General features: G+C 36.5%; 3 protein-coding genes across 3 annotated transcripts; 1 reads left to right on the top strand and 2 right to left on the bottom strand.

Moving 5' to 3' along the window:
• Positions 1-868: 868 nt before the first annotated feature.
• Positions 869-3079, bottom strand: LOC136416146 (probable cytochrome P450 9f2). Its single transcript, XM_066401192.1, has 7 exons — positions 2975-3079; positions 2590-2823; positions 2377-2540; positions 2160-2325; positions 1944-2109; positions 1451-1898; positions 869-1401 (listed from the first exon to the last, which is right to left on the bottom strand). Exons 2-7 carry the CDS (start codon positions 2787-2789, stop codon positions 956-958), a joined length of 1590 nt encoding a protein of 529 aa, XP_066257289.1. The 5' UTR covers positions 2790-2823; positions 2975-3079; the 3' UTR covers positions 869-955.
• A 5533-nt stretch (positions 3080-8612) lies between these two features.
• LOC136416140 (cytochrome P450 9e2-like) lies at positions 8613-10490 on the bottom strand. Its single transcript, XM_066401185.1, is given in 6 exon segments — positions 8613-9073; positions 9123-9582; positions 9628-9793; positions 9844-10009; positions 10061-10224; positions 10276-10490. Coding segments are annotated over 6 exon segments (1602 nt in total). The 5' UTR covers positions 10476-10490; the 3' UTR covers positions 8613-8627.
• A 2659-nt stretch (positions 10491-13149) lies between these two features.
• On the top strand, positions 13150-15924 carry LOC136416144 (cytochrome P450 9e2-like). The gene is made up of 8 exons (XM_066401188.1): positions 13150-13232; positions 13763-13977; positions 14028-14191; positions 14414-14579; positions 14632-14797; positions 14846-15050; positions 15110-15358; positions 15411-15924. The coding sequence occupies exons 2-8, from the start codon at positions 13775-13777 to the stop codon at positions 15845-15847; spliced, it is 1590 nt and encodes a 529-aa protein (XP_066257285.1). The 5' UTR covers positions 13150-13232; positions 13763-13774; the 3' UTR covers positions 15848-15924.
• Positions 15925-17483: the final 1559 nt, after the last annotated feature.

Here is a 17483-nt window from a genome sequence, read left to right as displayed (position 1 = left end):
CCCCATTTGAACTATATCAATGATTCATCACGAAGCTCATATATTATTAGATTCATAAAATGTATAAGGTGGCTCATTGTTGTTAACTAATAGCTGTCAATATAAATTAGGAATAATAAAAGTAATAAAATTACATATGTTACGAGTGGGGGGAACTTGTACTTCTAGTGGGACCTGGGTGCCCGGAGGGTCCCGCAGTTGCGAGGATCTCCGAGCCCCAAGATCTACTCGATAATTAAGAGAAAAGAATTCTTCTAAATTATTAAGTGATTATTATGTTAAGTCACTTTTACGTGTTCACTTTTATTGTGTTCTCGCTCTGTCTATTATTTTACAATATTTCTTTACGTCATTTTTTAGTCTTGCATTTGTGATAGAAACTAAAGCTTCAGGAGATATTCAAAAGCTCGACTCGAGCGAATTACGAGGTTTCAAGCGGGGAACTCTAATTTTCCTGTCTTCACATTTTTCTTTCAGAATTTCTGCACTTTTACGATATTGAGGAGAGAAGTCTGAATATGCTCCTCACAAACTCCTTAGAAATATATTCAAGAAACGTTCTTGCTTAAACTTTACCTGCTTTTTTGATTTTTTAACATTAAATGCCATTTTGAATATGTGGATCATTTCCTGCCACATGAAAAAAGGGGTTGTCATTCTAAATTAAGTCATCCTTCCAAGTTTTATTTAAATATGTCCAAAAATACCAAAAAATAAATTGAGCTCAAAACAAAGAAGATTCCTGATAGATTTAGATTGGTAGGACGGTTTAAGTGATGAAAGAGGAGAGAATAAGGGACTTGGGAGAACATTTACGAGTATGTATTTTTGGGTAAAAATTAAAACAAAATTAATTTTAATTAAAAAAAAAAATTAAAACAAAGTTTAATATAGTAGAAGAGAATGTATAAGATGATTTCATTTACTCAAATTGCAGACCATTCTAAAACGACAGTTATTTTACTTTATTTGAAAGTTTTTTTAATCCAAACCAAAACCCTCCTTTGGATGAAGGCATTATGGAATAAGGGACCAACTTCACAGGGATTTTACTGGCCTTTGTGGGTACGATTTCGAAGTTAAGGATCAAATGGTATAATATAACCTTAACTTCCATTATAGAAAATCTGGTGCTAATACAGCTCCTAGGACCGACTCCAAATGGTACGTACGCGTAAGAGGGGATGGATTCTTTGTTTTCGTCTGAAAATCTTTCTGGGTCGAATTTCAATGGGTCCGAGTAGTAAGCTGGGTCCCTATGGTAGCCTATTATGGGGAAAAATAAAACGTCTCCGACTTTCAAATGGACTGGGGATTCATCTGGGGTTAAAGGTTCGATGGTGTAGGGTTGGGTGACTACTCTGTCGGTTCCACCTGTTGGAGGCCATTTTCTTAATATTTCTGGAAAATAACTTTTGAAACACCAAAGATTTGATCCAGGATTACTTACCTGAGACCACCATATCGATATACTTCATTTCTAGCAAAGATTCATATGTTAATTTCCCATTATTGGACTTGTGAGTCTCCCTTATTTCCTTCCTAAGTTTATCTTGAACATGTTTATTGATTGCTAACTCGTACGCGCCGAAACACATTACATTGGAAGAGGTATCAAAACCAGCAAAAAAGATTACCATAGCTTGGGCTGTGATGTCGTCGTTGGTCAAATTCATGAATTTGCCAATATGAGGAGGTTCTTTCAGTAGCAAGCCTTTGTCCAGTATAGTTTTCTCTTGAGGCTTTACAACTTGTTTCAATCCGTTTCTTGCTTCCAACAATTGATTGATCATATCATGCATCACAATGTTCTTCTCTTCTCTGAATTTGATTGACTGGTTAACGATGATTTTGAAAAAGTTCATGATATCATCGGAGAACAATCTAATCTTCAGAATCTGAAATGAGAAGTTAATTAAGGAAATAAGGAAAATGGGAAATACCTTGAATAATTTGGGCGTTACAAAACCTCCAAAAAACTTTAAAATATTTACAAATCCGGAAACATCGGTAGTCTTCCTTCCCATCAGATAAAACTCATTTTCTGGGTCAGCCATTGAATTCATTGTAATGCCAAAAGCTGTGGTTGCAATTACGTCGTTTGCATACCTTCGAATGGGGATTTTTGGGCATTTATGCATTGTTAACTACAGGATTACCTAGTGAAGGCGTCCTTGAACTCAATCTCAACCAGATCCCCTTTCTTATCGTTGAAATGACTGACGAAATTCTCAGCTGTTTCGTTCATGTAAAGGAACATATTCTTCATTTTGCTGCCGGTAAATGAGCCGCTCAATGTAGCTCTCATATCTTTCCATTTTTGACCTACGTGCTCATGTCTTTAGTAGTCAATTTATACTGTTAATTATTAATAACCTTTCAGGGAAAATAAATTTCCTGCCGCTAGAGGATCGCCTTCTACGCTGAAGAAGTTTCTGTGATCAGTGAAATGGTCAAAGTCTTTGACGAAGAGTTGCCTGGCTAAATCTCGGTCCTTGATGAACAGGATTGGGGCGGTGAATTGGTAAACACCACCATACCTGGAGGAAGTATGAATGAAACACATAAAAAACGCTATTCGATTTTTACCTGGAACCTGGAAAATAATTATACGCATCTTCTATGAATTCCAGGAAGCTCTGCTGTCGAAAAATCATCTTCAGGTGGTTTCCGAAAAACGGCAAAGGCCGGTGCTGTTTAACGCCCATTTTAGCGAAATGGTTCATGGGCCTGACGCATAGGTACCAAAAAAGATATGCCAATATAGTTACTAGTATGAGCCAAATCATTTTTAAGCCAAGTCCTCCTCAGAAAAGAAATAAACTGAAACGTATGAGATAACTTAGATTAGGTATTACAACACATCTCGTGATTTAAAAACTATAAATATAATGGATTTCATAACATGGTGCTAATGCGAAGTTATAGAAGAAAATACGTAATTTTAATTATAACAATAGTTAAACGTACCAACCTTCACTAGAGCGCACCAAATGGGTGGAAATGCCCACTCACAAAAATGTACTCGTATCTTCGCAGATCTGCGAACTTCACTGACGTTCTTGTACAAGTAAGTTCGTTGGTACAATCAACAACTTCTATTGGTTCAGTCGAGTGGATGACTATCTGACGGTTTTGAAGGAGAATCACTTATTCATGTAGGTGATACCAACCCTATACAGGGTTTGCCATTAGGAGTTCACAAGGCGTATATGGAACCTTAGAAGTTTTACGAAATTTTCAATTTGCATTTTTGTTTTCTGGAAAAACTTGACATTGTAAAAATATTTTCAACCTGAAGTGACTTCCGGTTATACCAGAAACTGACTCTTACCTTATTTCTTTAAATAGAACATGGCTGGTTAGTTGAAAATGAATATGTTTGATAATACAATATAGTGCCGATTCTTAAGTGTTTTTTATTTACTTTGATTTGTACGACTTTTTAGACACTTCTAGAGTTTTGTTAAAATTCAATTGTTTACAAAACTATTTCACTTAAATTGATAAAGTATGCGAGTATTATACATTACCGGCAAATGAATACATTTTTATAGACAATTTATTAAAGAATTAAGAAAAATATTAGAAAAAAATTATTGAAATTTAGAATGTTTAAATTCAAAAAAGTCATTTTTTCAAATGGCACCCGACCATTATTTTTGCAACATGTCAAGTTGGAAATATTTTACAATGTCAGGTTTTTTTTTACAAAACAAAAATACATATTTCAAAAATACATTAAACTTGTAATTTTTCATATACGGATTGCGTCAGATTCCAAAGGCGAACCCTGTATAGCAAATAGTACTACATGAAGAAAAAGTATTTGTGCAATTTCTGTTTCTGCCTTTTCCCCTTATTGCTCATCATGTCCTTCATTTTCTCAAACATGTCAACTTCTCCAGTTAACTGGTCCTTCTGAGCCCCTTTTGTCAGTGAAGACCACGTTGCAGGAGGTGAGCGCGTGATAGACCTCGAACTTGGTTGTTCCCTGTTGACTTACACCAAACACTCTTCGTAGGAAAATTTCAGTTCGGGAACGTCGATTTTTGCCAGAAGTGCAGTCAGCTGGTCATAATAATGCCTGGAGATGTTCCTCAAACCTCAGAAGATCATCAAAGTGTTTTTTCTGAACTTCATCTCCCACACTGATTAGTAAGAAGAGTACCAGATCGCGAACGCAAGAGGAATAAAAGCACATTTGGAAATCTATCAATTTAACTATAGTTGTTGAGGAATCTTTTCCTGAACGTTTGATCGGCATATTGTTGACCCAAAAATCGCTATGGATTACCAAATTTCAACGCTCCTTTTCTTCTCCTCCAAATCGCTCTTCACTCGGGGGCAAATTCTCCTACAGTTTCCAGATGTTCCGCAAATACGGTTCGCAGACAGGAATTTTAATGATGTTCTCCCACATAGTTGATCTAGAGCGGATGGCGCATCCCCAAGAGGACCACCAGGACCGACTTTGGGAGCTTCTGAGAAGCCGAGACGCTGCAGTATTGCCTTGATATTTTCAACGAGTTTTGGATTTGTGAACTCGATTGCCATGGGAATTCCATGGAACCGCGCAAGGGCTTTTAGGATCGCTTCAGAGGCAAAGGCTTTGAAATCTAAGCCTCTGCGTTTGTATTCTAAAGAAAAATCAGACCCATAATGTCCAAAATTTATGGGTAGAAAATTTGCTGCTTATTACTCTGGGGAAGGAGATTTACTATTAGTAAAACTGCCTCTCAGACGGACTCAGACGACATTATGTTATCAACTCTACCCACGTCCAGATCAGATCATTAGCTACATCCTCAATCAAAACTTGATCATTTTCTACTTGGTAGAAAACGGAAGATGGAGTGAAAGTGTCTCCTTGTTCGTTGGGGACCATAATGGTATGTCTATTGCGGTACACAGTGAAACCTGAATGAGATGTGCACAAATTTATACCAACACCTGTAATTTCCCTAGTCGAAAATTGACTCATAGAGAATTTGGAAATACATTTTCAAGGTTTAACAATATTATTGTGTTTATGCTCGTATCTTTGTAATTTGCAAAAAAATAAATTCAAATAGATAAGTTTAATTAGTCTACTGATAAGGAAAGTTTATTAAGAGATGTTGATTGGTTCTTAATTTTCGAGTGGAAATTTGTTATGTATTTCGAGTCTTTGGTTTACCGAAATACGTATGAATGCACGAAGATCCTCTTTCCTGACTTATAAAATATTTTTATGTATTTAGGAAGCTAAAAACGATTTCTCTGCCTCTGAAAAGTGCGAAGAGAAATCAATAATTGGTTTCAGGACGAAAACATAAATTCTCTAACGTCGAAGACGGTACCTAAAGCCTTTCGACGCCGATGATGTTATTTCCTTGTACTTCAGTTTCAATTTCAAACATCAGTGAGGGTTTTTACAATTTCACATATTCTTTGAATCAATATCAAACTTCACCCAAAGTTAAGAGACGCAGTTCCTGATAGGTCAGTGAGGGCATTCTTAGAATTATGAATGTTCTGGAAATGAATTTTATGTGAGGGAAGATCTAAGATGTTCTGCAAGTAATAAATAATAAAATTACTGCACAAAGAATCTCTTTTAAGATCAGTTTTGATTTTTCTTGGTTTGTTCACAGTTCTTAGAATTACCTAAGATTTAATAATTTCGCTCTCTCGTTTGATACTCAAGGAAAAGACGGATCTTTCCGGACGTCCAGGAGTGGAAGTTTCCAAATTCTTAGATTTTTCATAGATATTTTAAGTTCCGCGAAGAAGCGCCAGGGGGAGCCTTGAGAATGTTCTTGTGTATTTTAATAAATTTTTCAGGAAGCTTTGTGATCTTTAGCCTCAACCCAAGAGTAACAGATCGATGTCGTACTCGTAATGAGTAAACAAATATCAATATTAACGCATCTTCGAATCTACCTACATTATCAACTTTGCTTCTTGCGATCTTTCCGACCTGATGGGAATTGTAAAAGGCAAAAAGTCGACATTTACCTGCGCAGCCTCGAAATCATGTATAATATACAGGGTGTTAGTGAAGTAACTTTAGTAAATTTAACCAACAATTAAAGACATCATTTTGACCAAAAAAGTTCCTTGCAACAGGAGCCGAAGACCTAATAGTTAAAAAAAAAATATCAAAGTTGGTAACCGAAAAGTTATGATAAGATTTAAAATTCGAATAAAATGTGGAGAAATGTTCTTGACACATGTTGATTGTTTGACATGTAACGAAAAAACTGAAAATTATTCAACTATAGCATTACTAAAAGCAATTGAAAAATTAATTAATCGTTTAGGCAGTAAAAATAAACGTAAGCGGCAACGCCGCACTGAACGTGACCGAGGAAGGGGAGCTTGTTTTTTTGTTTTGATTGTTTTTTATGACCCTTATCAGTGTCACTCGCCTACTTTGTGGTTGAAGCGATAAGGCACTTGCGGGTGAAGGAATGCGCAGTAAACAAGCAGACCTAGGACCTCTATGGTACATGGGTTATGTAACTATCTGCGCTATGCTGTGGCCATCTGCATTTTGTCCCATTTTATGTGACATAATCCTGGGCAAAGACGCCTGGCGCCATGGACATGTTGTCAACATACCCGAAGAAAAATCAACCGAGTCTATAAGGGTATATTTTCCTCTTTCCCTACAGCCCAAACCTCTCTTTCGTACTACTTTTAAGTCACCCTCCCAGTCTCCCTCAACCCGTTATTGTCGACACAACTCTAGACCTATTTGTTCATATCAACATTATTAAGACTACCAAATTTATGGGGTCGTGTTCCACTCTCCACTCATGTTGCCTTTCTTTGTCAGCTATCCTGGGACCGCTATCGATGTGGAGTCCTTTGGGGACCATCGAGAATGGACAAGACAAAACCCACCTTTATTTTTCAAATTTGTCATGGGCTGTATGTCCTTCCATACTTTTAATACATTAGCGCGATTACGTTCTTGTTGAATGCATCTTCTGTCAGTACACGCAACAGATCATCCGCAATCTTAATTTGGGCGAGCTTTAGTGATTTTATGCCGACTTATTGTTGGAGTCTTCAGGAAAAGACGTCCGGATACCAAATGCTATTTTACACGTGGACATTGCCACGAAAAATCAGGATGACGGTGGAGAAAAATCACTACCATTAATGTCAACAAAGTCTTTAATTAGAATGAATGATGACTTTATCTGTATGTGAGCACTCCCTGTTTATATTAAGACTATTAAGTAATACCATGTGAAAATGATATGGAAGTTAGCCTTAATTTTTTTCTAAAATAAGCGTGAAAAAAACGATTTATGTCTGTCATCCTCCGGATCTAGGGTGGAATCTTAAGATCTGGTACTCCTGCTCGTGACAGTCCGTCAGTACATCGACACAGAACCAAGACCATTCAAAAACCTTGATAAAATGCACATTTTTTGAGTTTGTTAAATCGGTAATACGTTGTTATTTATGTAGATTCAAAAATAGTAAAATCTTACTTAGTGAATTATCCAAGTCCACATTAAAATTCTAGATTATGTGATAAGTTTGGACTATTAGCAAAAGGGAGAAAAAACTATTATGGTGAATATAAAATCTTTTATGTAGGGACTGACGTAAACAACTTGAGGTAAGAAGCCAAATATTATGGTTAATTAATCACCTTTTTACTGGTAAAATCCATTAATTATTTAGTGTTGACACCCATTTGAATTATATCAATGATTCATCACGAACCTCATATATTATTAGATTCATAAAATGTATAAGGTGGCTCAATGCTTTTAAATAACAGCTGTCAATATAAATTAGGAATAATGAAATAAATAAAATTACATATGTTACGAGTGGGGGGAATTTTACTCCTGGTGGGACCTGGGCGGCCGGAGGGTCCCGCAGTTGCGAGGATCTCCGAGCCCCAAGATCCCGGGAAACTACTCGATAATTAATAGAAAAAATTCTTCTACATTAATAAGTGATTATTAAGTTAAGTCACTTTTACATGTTCACTTTTATTGTGTTCTCGCTCTGTCTATTTTTTTCCAATATTTCTTCACGTTATTTTTTAATATTAGACTTGTGCTAGATACTAAAGCTTCAGGAGATATTCAAAAGCTCGACCCAAGCGAATTACGAGGTTTCAAGTGGGGAAATACTAATTTTCCTGTTTTCTCATATTTATTTTCACAAGTCCTGCAATTTTGCGATATTGAGGAGAGAAATCTCAATATGCTCCTCACAAACTCCTCAGAAATAACTTCTCGAAAAGTTCTTGCCTAAACTTCACTGATTTTTTAGATGTTTTAACCTTAAATAACATTTTTTCGACTTGGAACATTTCCCGGCATAAAAAAAGAGGAAATCATTTAGGATTAAATCATTCATCCAAGTTCTATTTAAATATGTCCAAAAATACAAAAAAATAAAATCAGCTCAAAACGAAGAAGATTCCAAATTGATTCAGATTTCAGAATGGATTGGTAGGAAGGTTTGAGCGTTGAAGAAAGACAGAATAAGGGACTTGGGAGAACATTTATGTATTTTTGACTAAAAATTAGAAGAAAGTTTAATATAGTAGAAGAGAATGTATAAGATAATTTTATTTACTCAAATTGCAGACCATTCTAAAACGATAGTTATTTTACGTTATTTGAAACTCTCTTCAATCCAAACCAAAACCCTCCTTCTGCTGAAGAAAATACAGATTTAGTACTCAACTTCAATGGGATTTTACTGGTCTTTGTGGGTACGATTTCAAAATTGAGAATCAAGTGATAGAACATAGCCTTAACTTCCAATAAAGCAAATCTGGAGCCAATACAGTTCCTAGGACCGACTCCAAATGGTACGTACGCGTAAGGGGGGATGGATCCTTTGTTTTCATCTGAAAATCTTTCTGGGTCGAATTTCAATGGGTTCGGGTAGTAAGCTGGGTTCCTATGGTAGCCTATTATGGGGAAGAACAAAACATCTCCGACTTTCAAATGGACTGGGGATTCATCTGGGGTTAAAGGTTCGATGGTGTAGGGTTGGGTGACTACTCTGTCAGTTCCTCCTGCTGGAGGCCATTTTCTTAATGTTTCTGGAAAATAATTTTTGAAACGCCAAAGATTTGATCCAGAATTACTTACCTGAGACCACCATATCCATATACTTCATTTTTAGCAAAGAGTCGTATGTTAATTTCCCATTATTTGATTCGTGAGTCTCCCTTATTTCCTCCCTAAGTTTATCTTGAACATCTTTATTGACCGCTAGCTCATACGAGCCGAAACAAATGACCGTGGAAATGGAATCGAAACCAGCAAAAAAGAACAGCAGAGCTTGGGCTGTGATGTCGTCATTGGTCAAATTCTTCAATTATTTGAATTTGCCTAAATGGGCAGATTCTTTTACAGTAGCAAAGCCTGTGTCCAGTATAATCTCCTCTTGAGACTTTACATCTTGTTTGAATCCGTTTCTCACTTCCAACAATTGATTGATCATATCAGGCCTCACAATGCCCTTCTCTTCCCTAAATTTGATTGATTGGTTAACGATGCTTCTGAAGAAATTCAAGATATCATCGGAGAAAAATTTGATTTTCAGAAACTGAAATAAGAAGGTAATTAAGGAAGTAAGGCAAATGGGAAATACCTTGAATAATTTGGGCGTTACAAAAGCTCCGAAAAACTTTAAAGTATTTACAAATCCGGAAACATTGGTAGTTTTCTTTCCCATCAGATAAAACTCATTTTCTGGGTCAGCCATTGAGTCCACTTTAATGCCAAAAGCTGTGGTTGCAATTACGTCGTTTGTATACCTTCGAATGCAAATTTTTGGACATTTATGCATTGTTAACTACCGGATTACCTAGTGAAGGCGTCCTTGAGCTCAATCTCAACCAGATCCTTTTTCTTATCCATGAAATGATTGACGAAATTCTCAGCTGCTTCGTTCATTAAATGGAACATATTCTTCATTTTGCTGCTGGTAAATGAACCGCTCAATGTAGCTCTCATTTCTTTCCATTTTTGACCTACGTGCTCATGTCTTTAGTAGTCAATTTATACTGTTAATTGTTAATAACCTTTCAGGGAAAATAAATTTCCTGCCGTCAGAGGATCGTCTTCTAAGCTGAAGAAGTTTCTGTGATCAGTGAAATGGTCAAAGTCTTTGACGGAGATTTGTCTGACTAAATCTAGATCCTTGATGAACAGGACTGGAGCGGTGAATTGGTAGACACCACCATACCTGGAGGAAGTATGGATGAAACACATAAAAAAAATGCTATTTGATTTTTACCTGGAACCTGGAAAATAATTATATGCTTCTTCTATGAATTCCAGAAAGCTCTGCTGTCGAAAAATCACTTTCAGTTGGTTTCCAAAAAACGGCCAAGGCCGGTGCTGTTTGATACCCATTTCAGTGAAATGGTTCATGGGCCTGACGAATAGGTACCATGAAAGGAATGCCGATACGGTTACCAGTACTAGCCAAATCATTTTTGAGCCGAACTCTCCTCAGAAAAGAACTAAACTAAAACATATGAGAAAACTTAGTTTAGGTATTGCGTCACATGGCGCAATTTAAAAACTACAAATATAATAGATTTCATAATATGATGCTAATGCAAAGTTATAGAAGAAAATACAAAATTTTAATTATAACAATAGTAACACGGACCAACCTTCACTAGAACGCACCAAATGGGTGGAAATGCCCACCCACAAAGATGTACTCGTATCTTCGCAGATCTGCGAACTTCACTGATGTTACTGTACTACTAAATTTGTTGATACAATCAAAAACTTGTATTGGGTTCAATCGAGTGAATGACTATCTGATGATTTTGTAGGAGAACCGCTTATTCATGTAGGCGATACCTACTTTAATACAGGGTTTACCTTTGGGAGCTGACACAATGCGTATATGGAGCATTAGAAGTTTAACGAAATTTTCAGTTTGCATTTTTGATTTGTAAAAGAAACTTGACGTTGTAAAAATATTTTCAACCCGTTATGACTTCCGATTATACCAAAAACTGACCGCTACTTCATGTTTTTAAATGGAACAGGGCAATTTTTTTGTGAAAATGGTTCGTTTGTTGAAAATAAATATGTTTGATAATAAAACATAGTACCGATTCTCAAGTGTTTTCGATTTAATTTGATTTTTACGACTTTTTCGACACTTCTAGAGTTTTATTAAAACTCAATTATTTAAAAAACTATTTGACATAAATTGATAAAGTATGCGAGTATTATACATTACCGGCAAATGAATACATTGTTATAGACAATTAAAGAATTAAGAAAAATATTAGAAACAAATTATTGAAATTTAGAATTTTTAAATTCAAAAAAGTCATTTTTTTCAAATGGCACCCGATCATTATTTTTGCAACATGTCAGGTTGGAAATATTTTACAATGTTAGGTTTTTTTCTACAAAACAAAAATACATATTTCAAAAATACATTAAACTTGTAATTTTTCATATAAGGATTGCGTCAGGTCCCAAAGGCGAACCCTGTATAGCAAATAATACCACATAGAGAAAAAGTACTTGTACAATTTCGGTTTCTGCCTTTCCCCCGTATTGCTCATTATGTCCTTCATTTTCTCAAACATGTCAACTTCTTCAGCCAACTGGTCTTTCTGAGCCCTTTCGGCAGCGAAGACCACTTTGCAGGAGGTGAGCGCGTGATTGACCTCGAACTTGGTTGCCCCCTCTTGACCTCCTCTAAACACTCTTCGTAGGAAAATTTCAGTTTGGGAACGTCGATTTTTGCCAGAAGTGCAGTCAGCTGGTCATAATAATGCCTGGAGATGGTCCTGTTACCAAAGCTATTACGGTTTTAATTGAAAATCGATTGATGTTCTGGAACCGAATTTTATGTGAGGGATTAATGTGATGATGAAGTTACGGCACAAAGAATCTCTTTTAAGATCAGTTTTGATTTTTTTTAATTCGTTTACAGTTCTTAGAATTATCCAATATGTAATAATTGTCCTCCCTCATTTGATACTGAAGGAAAAGATTAATCTTTCCTGACGTCCAGTTTTCCTGACGTCCAATTCTCAGATTTTCCACAGATATTATAAGTGTTTCACGAACAAGCGCCTGGGTGGACCTTGGGAATGTTTCTGTGTATTTTAATAAATTTTTCACAGATTCGGGAAGCAGTTTTCCAATAATTATCTAGAAGCGCATGATGGAAAAATCTGATATCAACTAAATATCTTAAGAATTTCCCGCCTGTTTCTAAAAAAAATCCGGATCGCCTCAAAATTCCTCGGAGTTTCCAAAATTTCAAAATATTGCGTAACTTCCGTGCGGTTTAAGGATATCGAAGAATTTCCTATTCTAAAAATCGATCAAAATACATAAGTGTCAGGTACAGTCGAGATAATTTTACAATTTTCATGACACTCATCTTTAGCAGATAAATAATAAAGGGAGATGACAAAGAAATCCTCAAGAGAGCACGAAAGGTTTAAATGGAAGTGAAGATGCAATTTCTGAAATATCGGGTCTTTAAGTACGTCAAAAATTCCTCAGCTTTGAGAGCAGCTTTAAGTCGGAAGCAGCACTACTGATCTGTCCAGTATTTTATAATAATCACTCGCGAAGTTCGGTAAATAAAACCTCTAATTTGGATGGATATACTGGGTGGCTCTAATATCAGTTTTCCCTTACCGCTTCTGCTTTAACTACGAAAATAGAGGCAAAATCGTCGGGTACTCAAATTTTACGTGTGGATCTGAATTGAGGGATTGTAGGGGACTCAGATTCACCATTTATACCGAACACATAGGGCAACCACGCTGGATTCCCATATAAATAAACTGCTCATGATGTGCCGCAGTGTACCGCAATGTTAATAATGAGGATAAGACGATAACATGGCATTTTTCATATTACTGCCGAAGAAAGTGTAATGTTATGCAATTTTACTATTAAATTTAGAATTAAAAGTTATGGTATTGATCGGTACATCGGAATGATTTGAAGGTTTCCTTGGTCGGGCGATCCACGTTCAGTAACAGCACCAAGTCACAAATTTCCTACATCAAATATAATAATTTTCTGCGATCAAAATTGACTATCTACTTCTCTATGACAATGACTTCATCACTCTTATCGCTTATCTAATGAATCAGATATGAAGTTTGGTACATAATGCACTCACTGATGTTTTAACTAACTCATTCTTACAGTTTTTCGCCATAAACTCGTAAATTGTAAATTCCCAGAAAGGTGAGTGTTAAATAACATAGATTTCGGCATACAAACTGGCTATCAAGCATTAATTCTGGTCAATGATGTCGCATTACGTCACTGTGATTCAATATCATTAAACCTCGTTTTGTATCCTCCCACCATCATCATTTGTTATCTACATGCGGTTTGCGGCTGTGACCAAGCAAAGGTAACAAGCACCGTGCAGACATCCTCAGAAACGTTTGTGAAGCTTGATTCATAAGACAGTGCATGTAGAGTTTTTGATAAGCGTAAGTAAGTTGTGGTGGATAATTTGTGAATTGAAAGTGAATTGAATGGAAGAATAGAAAAGTGTCCTTCGGAAGTGTGACCTCGAGCTCTTGACCAAAAATCAAGTTCTAGTTTACGCCCAACAACTTTTACTTCGCACCAAAACCAGAAGGTTTTGCGTCTATTCATATCTTTGATGCCGATTTTTCATGACCTTGTTTATTCGAACTGTTTCGTAATTTGCTCACTAATAATAATCGCTCGATTTAGCGAGATAAATTTTCCCGCAATTTCAGCTTTAAAGTACAATGATTTGGATACTGCTAGCAGTAGTTTTGGCCGTATGGATATGGCTGAAATACATTCGCACTTTGAGCCATTTCACCAGGCTCGGAGTGAAACAGTCCAACCACCCATGGCCCTTCTTGGGGGACCAATGGCGTATGATAGTCAGATACATGAGTATCGGTGAAATAATCTTAATGATCTATAACTTGTCCCAGAAATGCAGGTAAGCAGGAGGGAATTTTAATTTTTTGTAAAAATATTTGGTAATTTAAGATACGTCGGGTTCTATCAATTCACTGTGCCAGCTCTGGTCGTGAAAGATCCAGAGCTAATTAAGCAGCTCACGGTGAAGGATTTTGATCACTTTACGGATCACAGGTCATTTGTGGATCCGGATTCTGATCCCATATGGGCAGGAAACTTGCTCTCACTGACAGGTAGCGTAGAGTTAAATAGGCTTTCAGGAATTTATTGGAGGTTTGGAGGTTTAGAGATTTCTGCCAACCTTCAATACTTCCCTGTGTCTTAGAACTCTTTCGGAAACTAGTTTGGCACGAAATTGGGTAGAAAATTCAGAAGCGGAGCTCCCTTTTGAGAGTGTCTACTATTTTTTTCATCTCCCTAAATTCAGCTTCTAATTAGTTTCACTTAAATTTTAGGTCAGAAATGGAAAGAAATGAGATCTACCTTGAGTGGGACATTCACGAGCAGCAAAATGAAACACATGTTTGGGACCATCAATGAGGCCGCTTCCAACTTTGTGCAGTACTTTATTGACAGAGACGAAGACATTTTTGAAGTGGAACTGAAGGACATTTTCACCAAGTACTTAAAATCGATTACTTCTCCATCGTGCGTGATTTTTGTTATAATGTAGATACACTAACGACGTAATTGCCACCGCAGCCTTTGGAATAAAGGTCGACTCCATGGGCGAACCAGACAACAAATTCTACAACATGGGCAAACTCCTCACCCGTATTTCCGGATTTTTGATGTCACTAAAGATGCTTTTATTCTTCGCACTGCCCACCATATATAAGGTCAGCAATGGCGCCTCGCAAGGACAAATTGTAGCAATTCAGTTTTAGTTCTTTAAAGTTAGTCTCTTCGATCGCAACCTACTTCAGTACTTCAGAAGCATCATTCACGAGACAATTCATACAAGGGAGGAAAAAGGGATTGTCAGGAAAGATATGATCAATCTACTTCTGGAGACCAGGAAAGGAGTTGTCCACGAGGAGGAGAATGTCACTGAGACTGGATATGCCACTGTGAAAGAATCTACGTACCTCGGTAATTGACTAACCAACATTTCTGCACAACTCCTCTTCACCTCTCTTCGTTTTTTAAAGACAAGTCCAAATTTAAACACTTGAAGGTATTGACAGACGACGAAATCACTTCCCAGGCCCTGATCTTCTTCTTCGCTGGTTTCGACACTATTTCAACAGCGCTCTGCTTTGGATCATACGAGCTGGCCGTGAACAAAGACATTCAAGACAAACTGAGACAAGAAATTCTTCAGACACATAAAGAGAACAATGGAATTGTCTCATATGAGTCACTACTCAAAATGAAATATATGGACAAAGTGTTTTCAGGTGTGTTCTTGTTCAACAGTTTAACGATTTTTCTATAACAAATTTTCTCCAGAAATACTAAGAAAATGGCCCCCAGTAGCGATGATCGATAGAATCTGTACCAAACCCTACACAATCGAACCAAAATACCCAGACGAAAAACCGATTCCTCTAAATGTAGGTGATATGATTATGCTTCCAATGTTTGGCCTGCACAGAGATCCCAAATATTTCCCCAATCCAGAGAATTTCGATCCAGAAAGGTTCTCAGATGAAGAAAAAGACAAAATCGTCCCATATTCCTATATTCCCTTCGGATCTGGACCGAGGAATTGCATTGGATCCAGATTCGCCATCTTGGAGGCGAAAGCCCTTTTGTACTACCTGCTCTTGAATTTCCAAATTGTTCCCATTAAGAAAACCGTCATACCGTTGAAGTTGAGCAAAAAGACTCCGCAACTTTCAGCTGAAGCAGGTTACTGGGTGGGATTGAAACGTATAAGGGAGTAACGCGAGATTTCCCATAGAAATAGTTCAAACGTGTTGTTAATCAGATAAAAATTGTCCCAGCACATAACGTCATATTAATAAATGCCAGAAAAATGTCGATATTTCCTCATTTTTAAGGTTTTTCTTTGCAAAAAGAAATTTCTTTGTTTTTTTTCACCTACAAGCTAAACGGATATTTCATCCCTTAATAAATTGAAAAGGGAACTTCTACTTTAGGCTCATCCTTTGATACCTTGATTCTGATATCCCTCATAGCGTTTCACGTAAAATGCTAATGCTTCCTCTTCGATTGGATAAAACTAATGATAATCGACCTATGAGGCATTTGTTTGAGGATTTTCTCAGATAATTAAGAGGAGGCTCTATTGGGATATACAGGGCGTTTCAAATCCGATATGCAAGCATGGCTATCTCTTAAACGGTAAAAGATACAGGATCGGTTAAATTAGAAAAAATGTGTCAAATGTAATACTCTTGTTAGAACTGAAGACAATAATGCCAAAAATGATCTTTAGTTTCCGAGTTACTGGAAAAACACGAATACTTGGTCAAATTTAATTTTCTAAGCCAATTGAAAACTAAAAGTTTTTCTGTAAAATGTTTCATACAAAAACTTTATAGTTTTCTTAGGTCTGCAAACCAGCAAATTTCAAAATTTTAAATATTGCTTAGTTTGTGAGATAGACAAAGACTTGAGTTTTTTAAATGCGGACCTGTACATTTTCTGACGACTTTTAAATGTCTTTAGTAATCCCTTTACAATGGCGTGAATTTTTTGGCGTTATTGTTTTCACCGCTATCAAGAGTATTAAATTTGATACATTTCTTCTAATTTAACCGATCGTGTAACTTTTGTTTAAGATATAGCCATGGTAGGACATCGAATTTGAAACACCCTGTATAAGAAAAAAGTCCTTAAGTGATCTTTAACAATCTGCATTTTCAATAGAAATATTAAATTAAACGACCTAATATCTATGTCTCCCGTCAATCTTATGCCTTCACTGCTAGACGTGAAAAAATGAACACTTCTTAATGCGATGACGTTGTTTATTTATTTGCCCAACAAATCACCAGATTAGTCAATCATTCTGCATACCGAATGACTTATTAATTTCTATCAACCACTTACATCCAGAGTGATTCACTAATCACACAGGATCACTTTTAGATAAATCGGTAACACCGTTTGAAATAAAAAAAAGCGATAACACACTTGCTGTGGCATAAGAAACGTCTACAAAGACATGTGAGGAAACCTTAGGAAAAATTGTACACACTGAACAATATAATTTGAAAATCTAAGAAGAGGGTAAGAATTCGGGAAAAGTTCCCCTTTTTTAAATTTTACCCCATCTGTTCGCCCTTAACTCAAAGAATTCTTGACTTTTATGGTGTAAAAGCAGTTGGCAATGCTGTAGGTGAACCGCACAAACTAAAAAAAATGCGTTTACTCTTTGAACCTAAAAACGTACCTCACTTAACCTTCTTAAGCAATTCATTGCTGATGTCAAACAACAGAAAAAAATTAAGACCGTTCCCCTGTAAAACATTCGCGAACAGAATCAGGAAACTTTTCTGGCAAAGTGCACTCCAGGAATACCATTCCAGGTCATATAAGGCACGACCCAAGCCC

The sequence above is a fragment of the Euwallacea similis genome, chromosome 22 (genome assembly GCF_039881205.1).
Source record: "Euwallacea similis isolate ESF13 chromosome 22, ESF131.1, whole genome shotgun sequence".
NCBI lineage: Eukaryota > Metazoa > Arthropoda > Insecta > Coleoptera > Curculionidae > Euwallacea > Euwallacea similis.
Note: the sequence above shows the minus strand (reverse complement) of the source record. Positions and strands in the feature narration are given on the sequence as shown.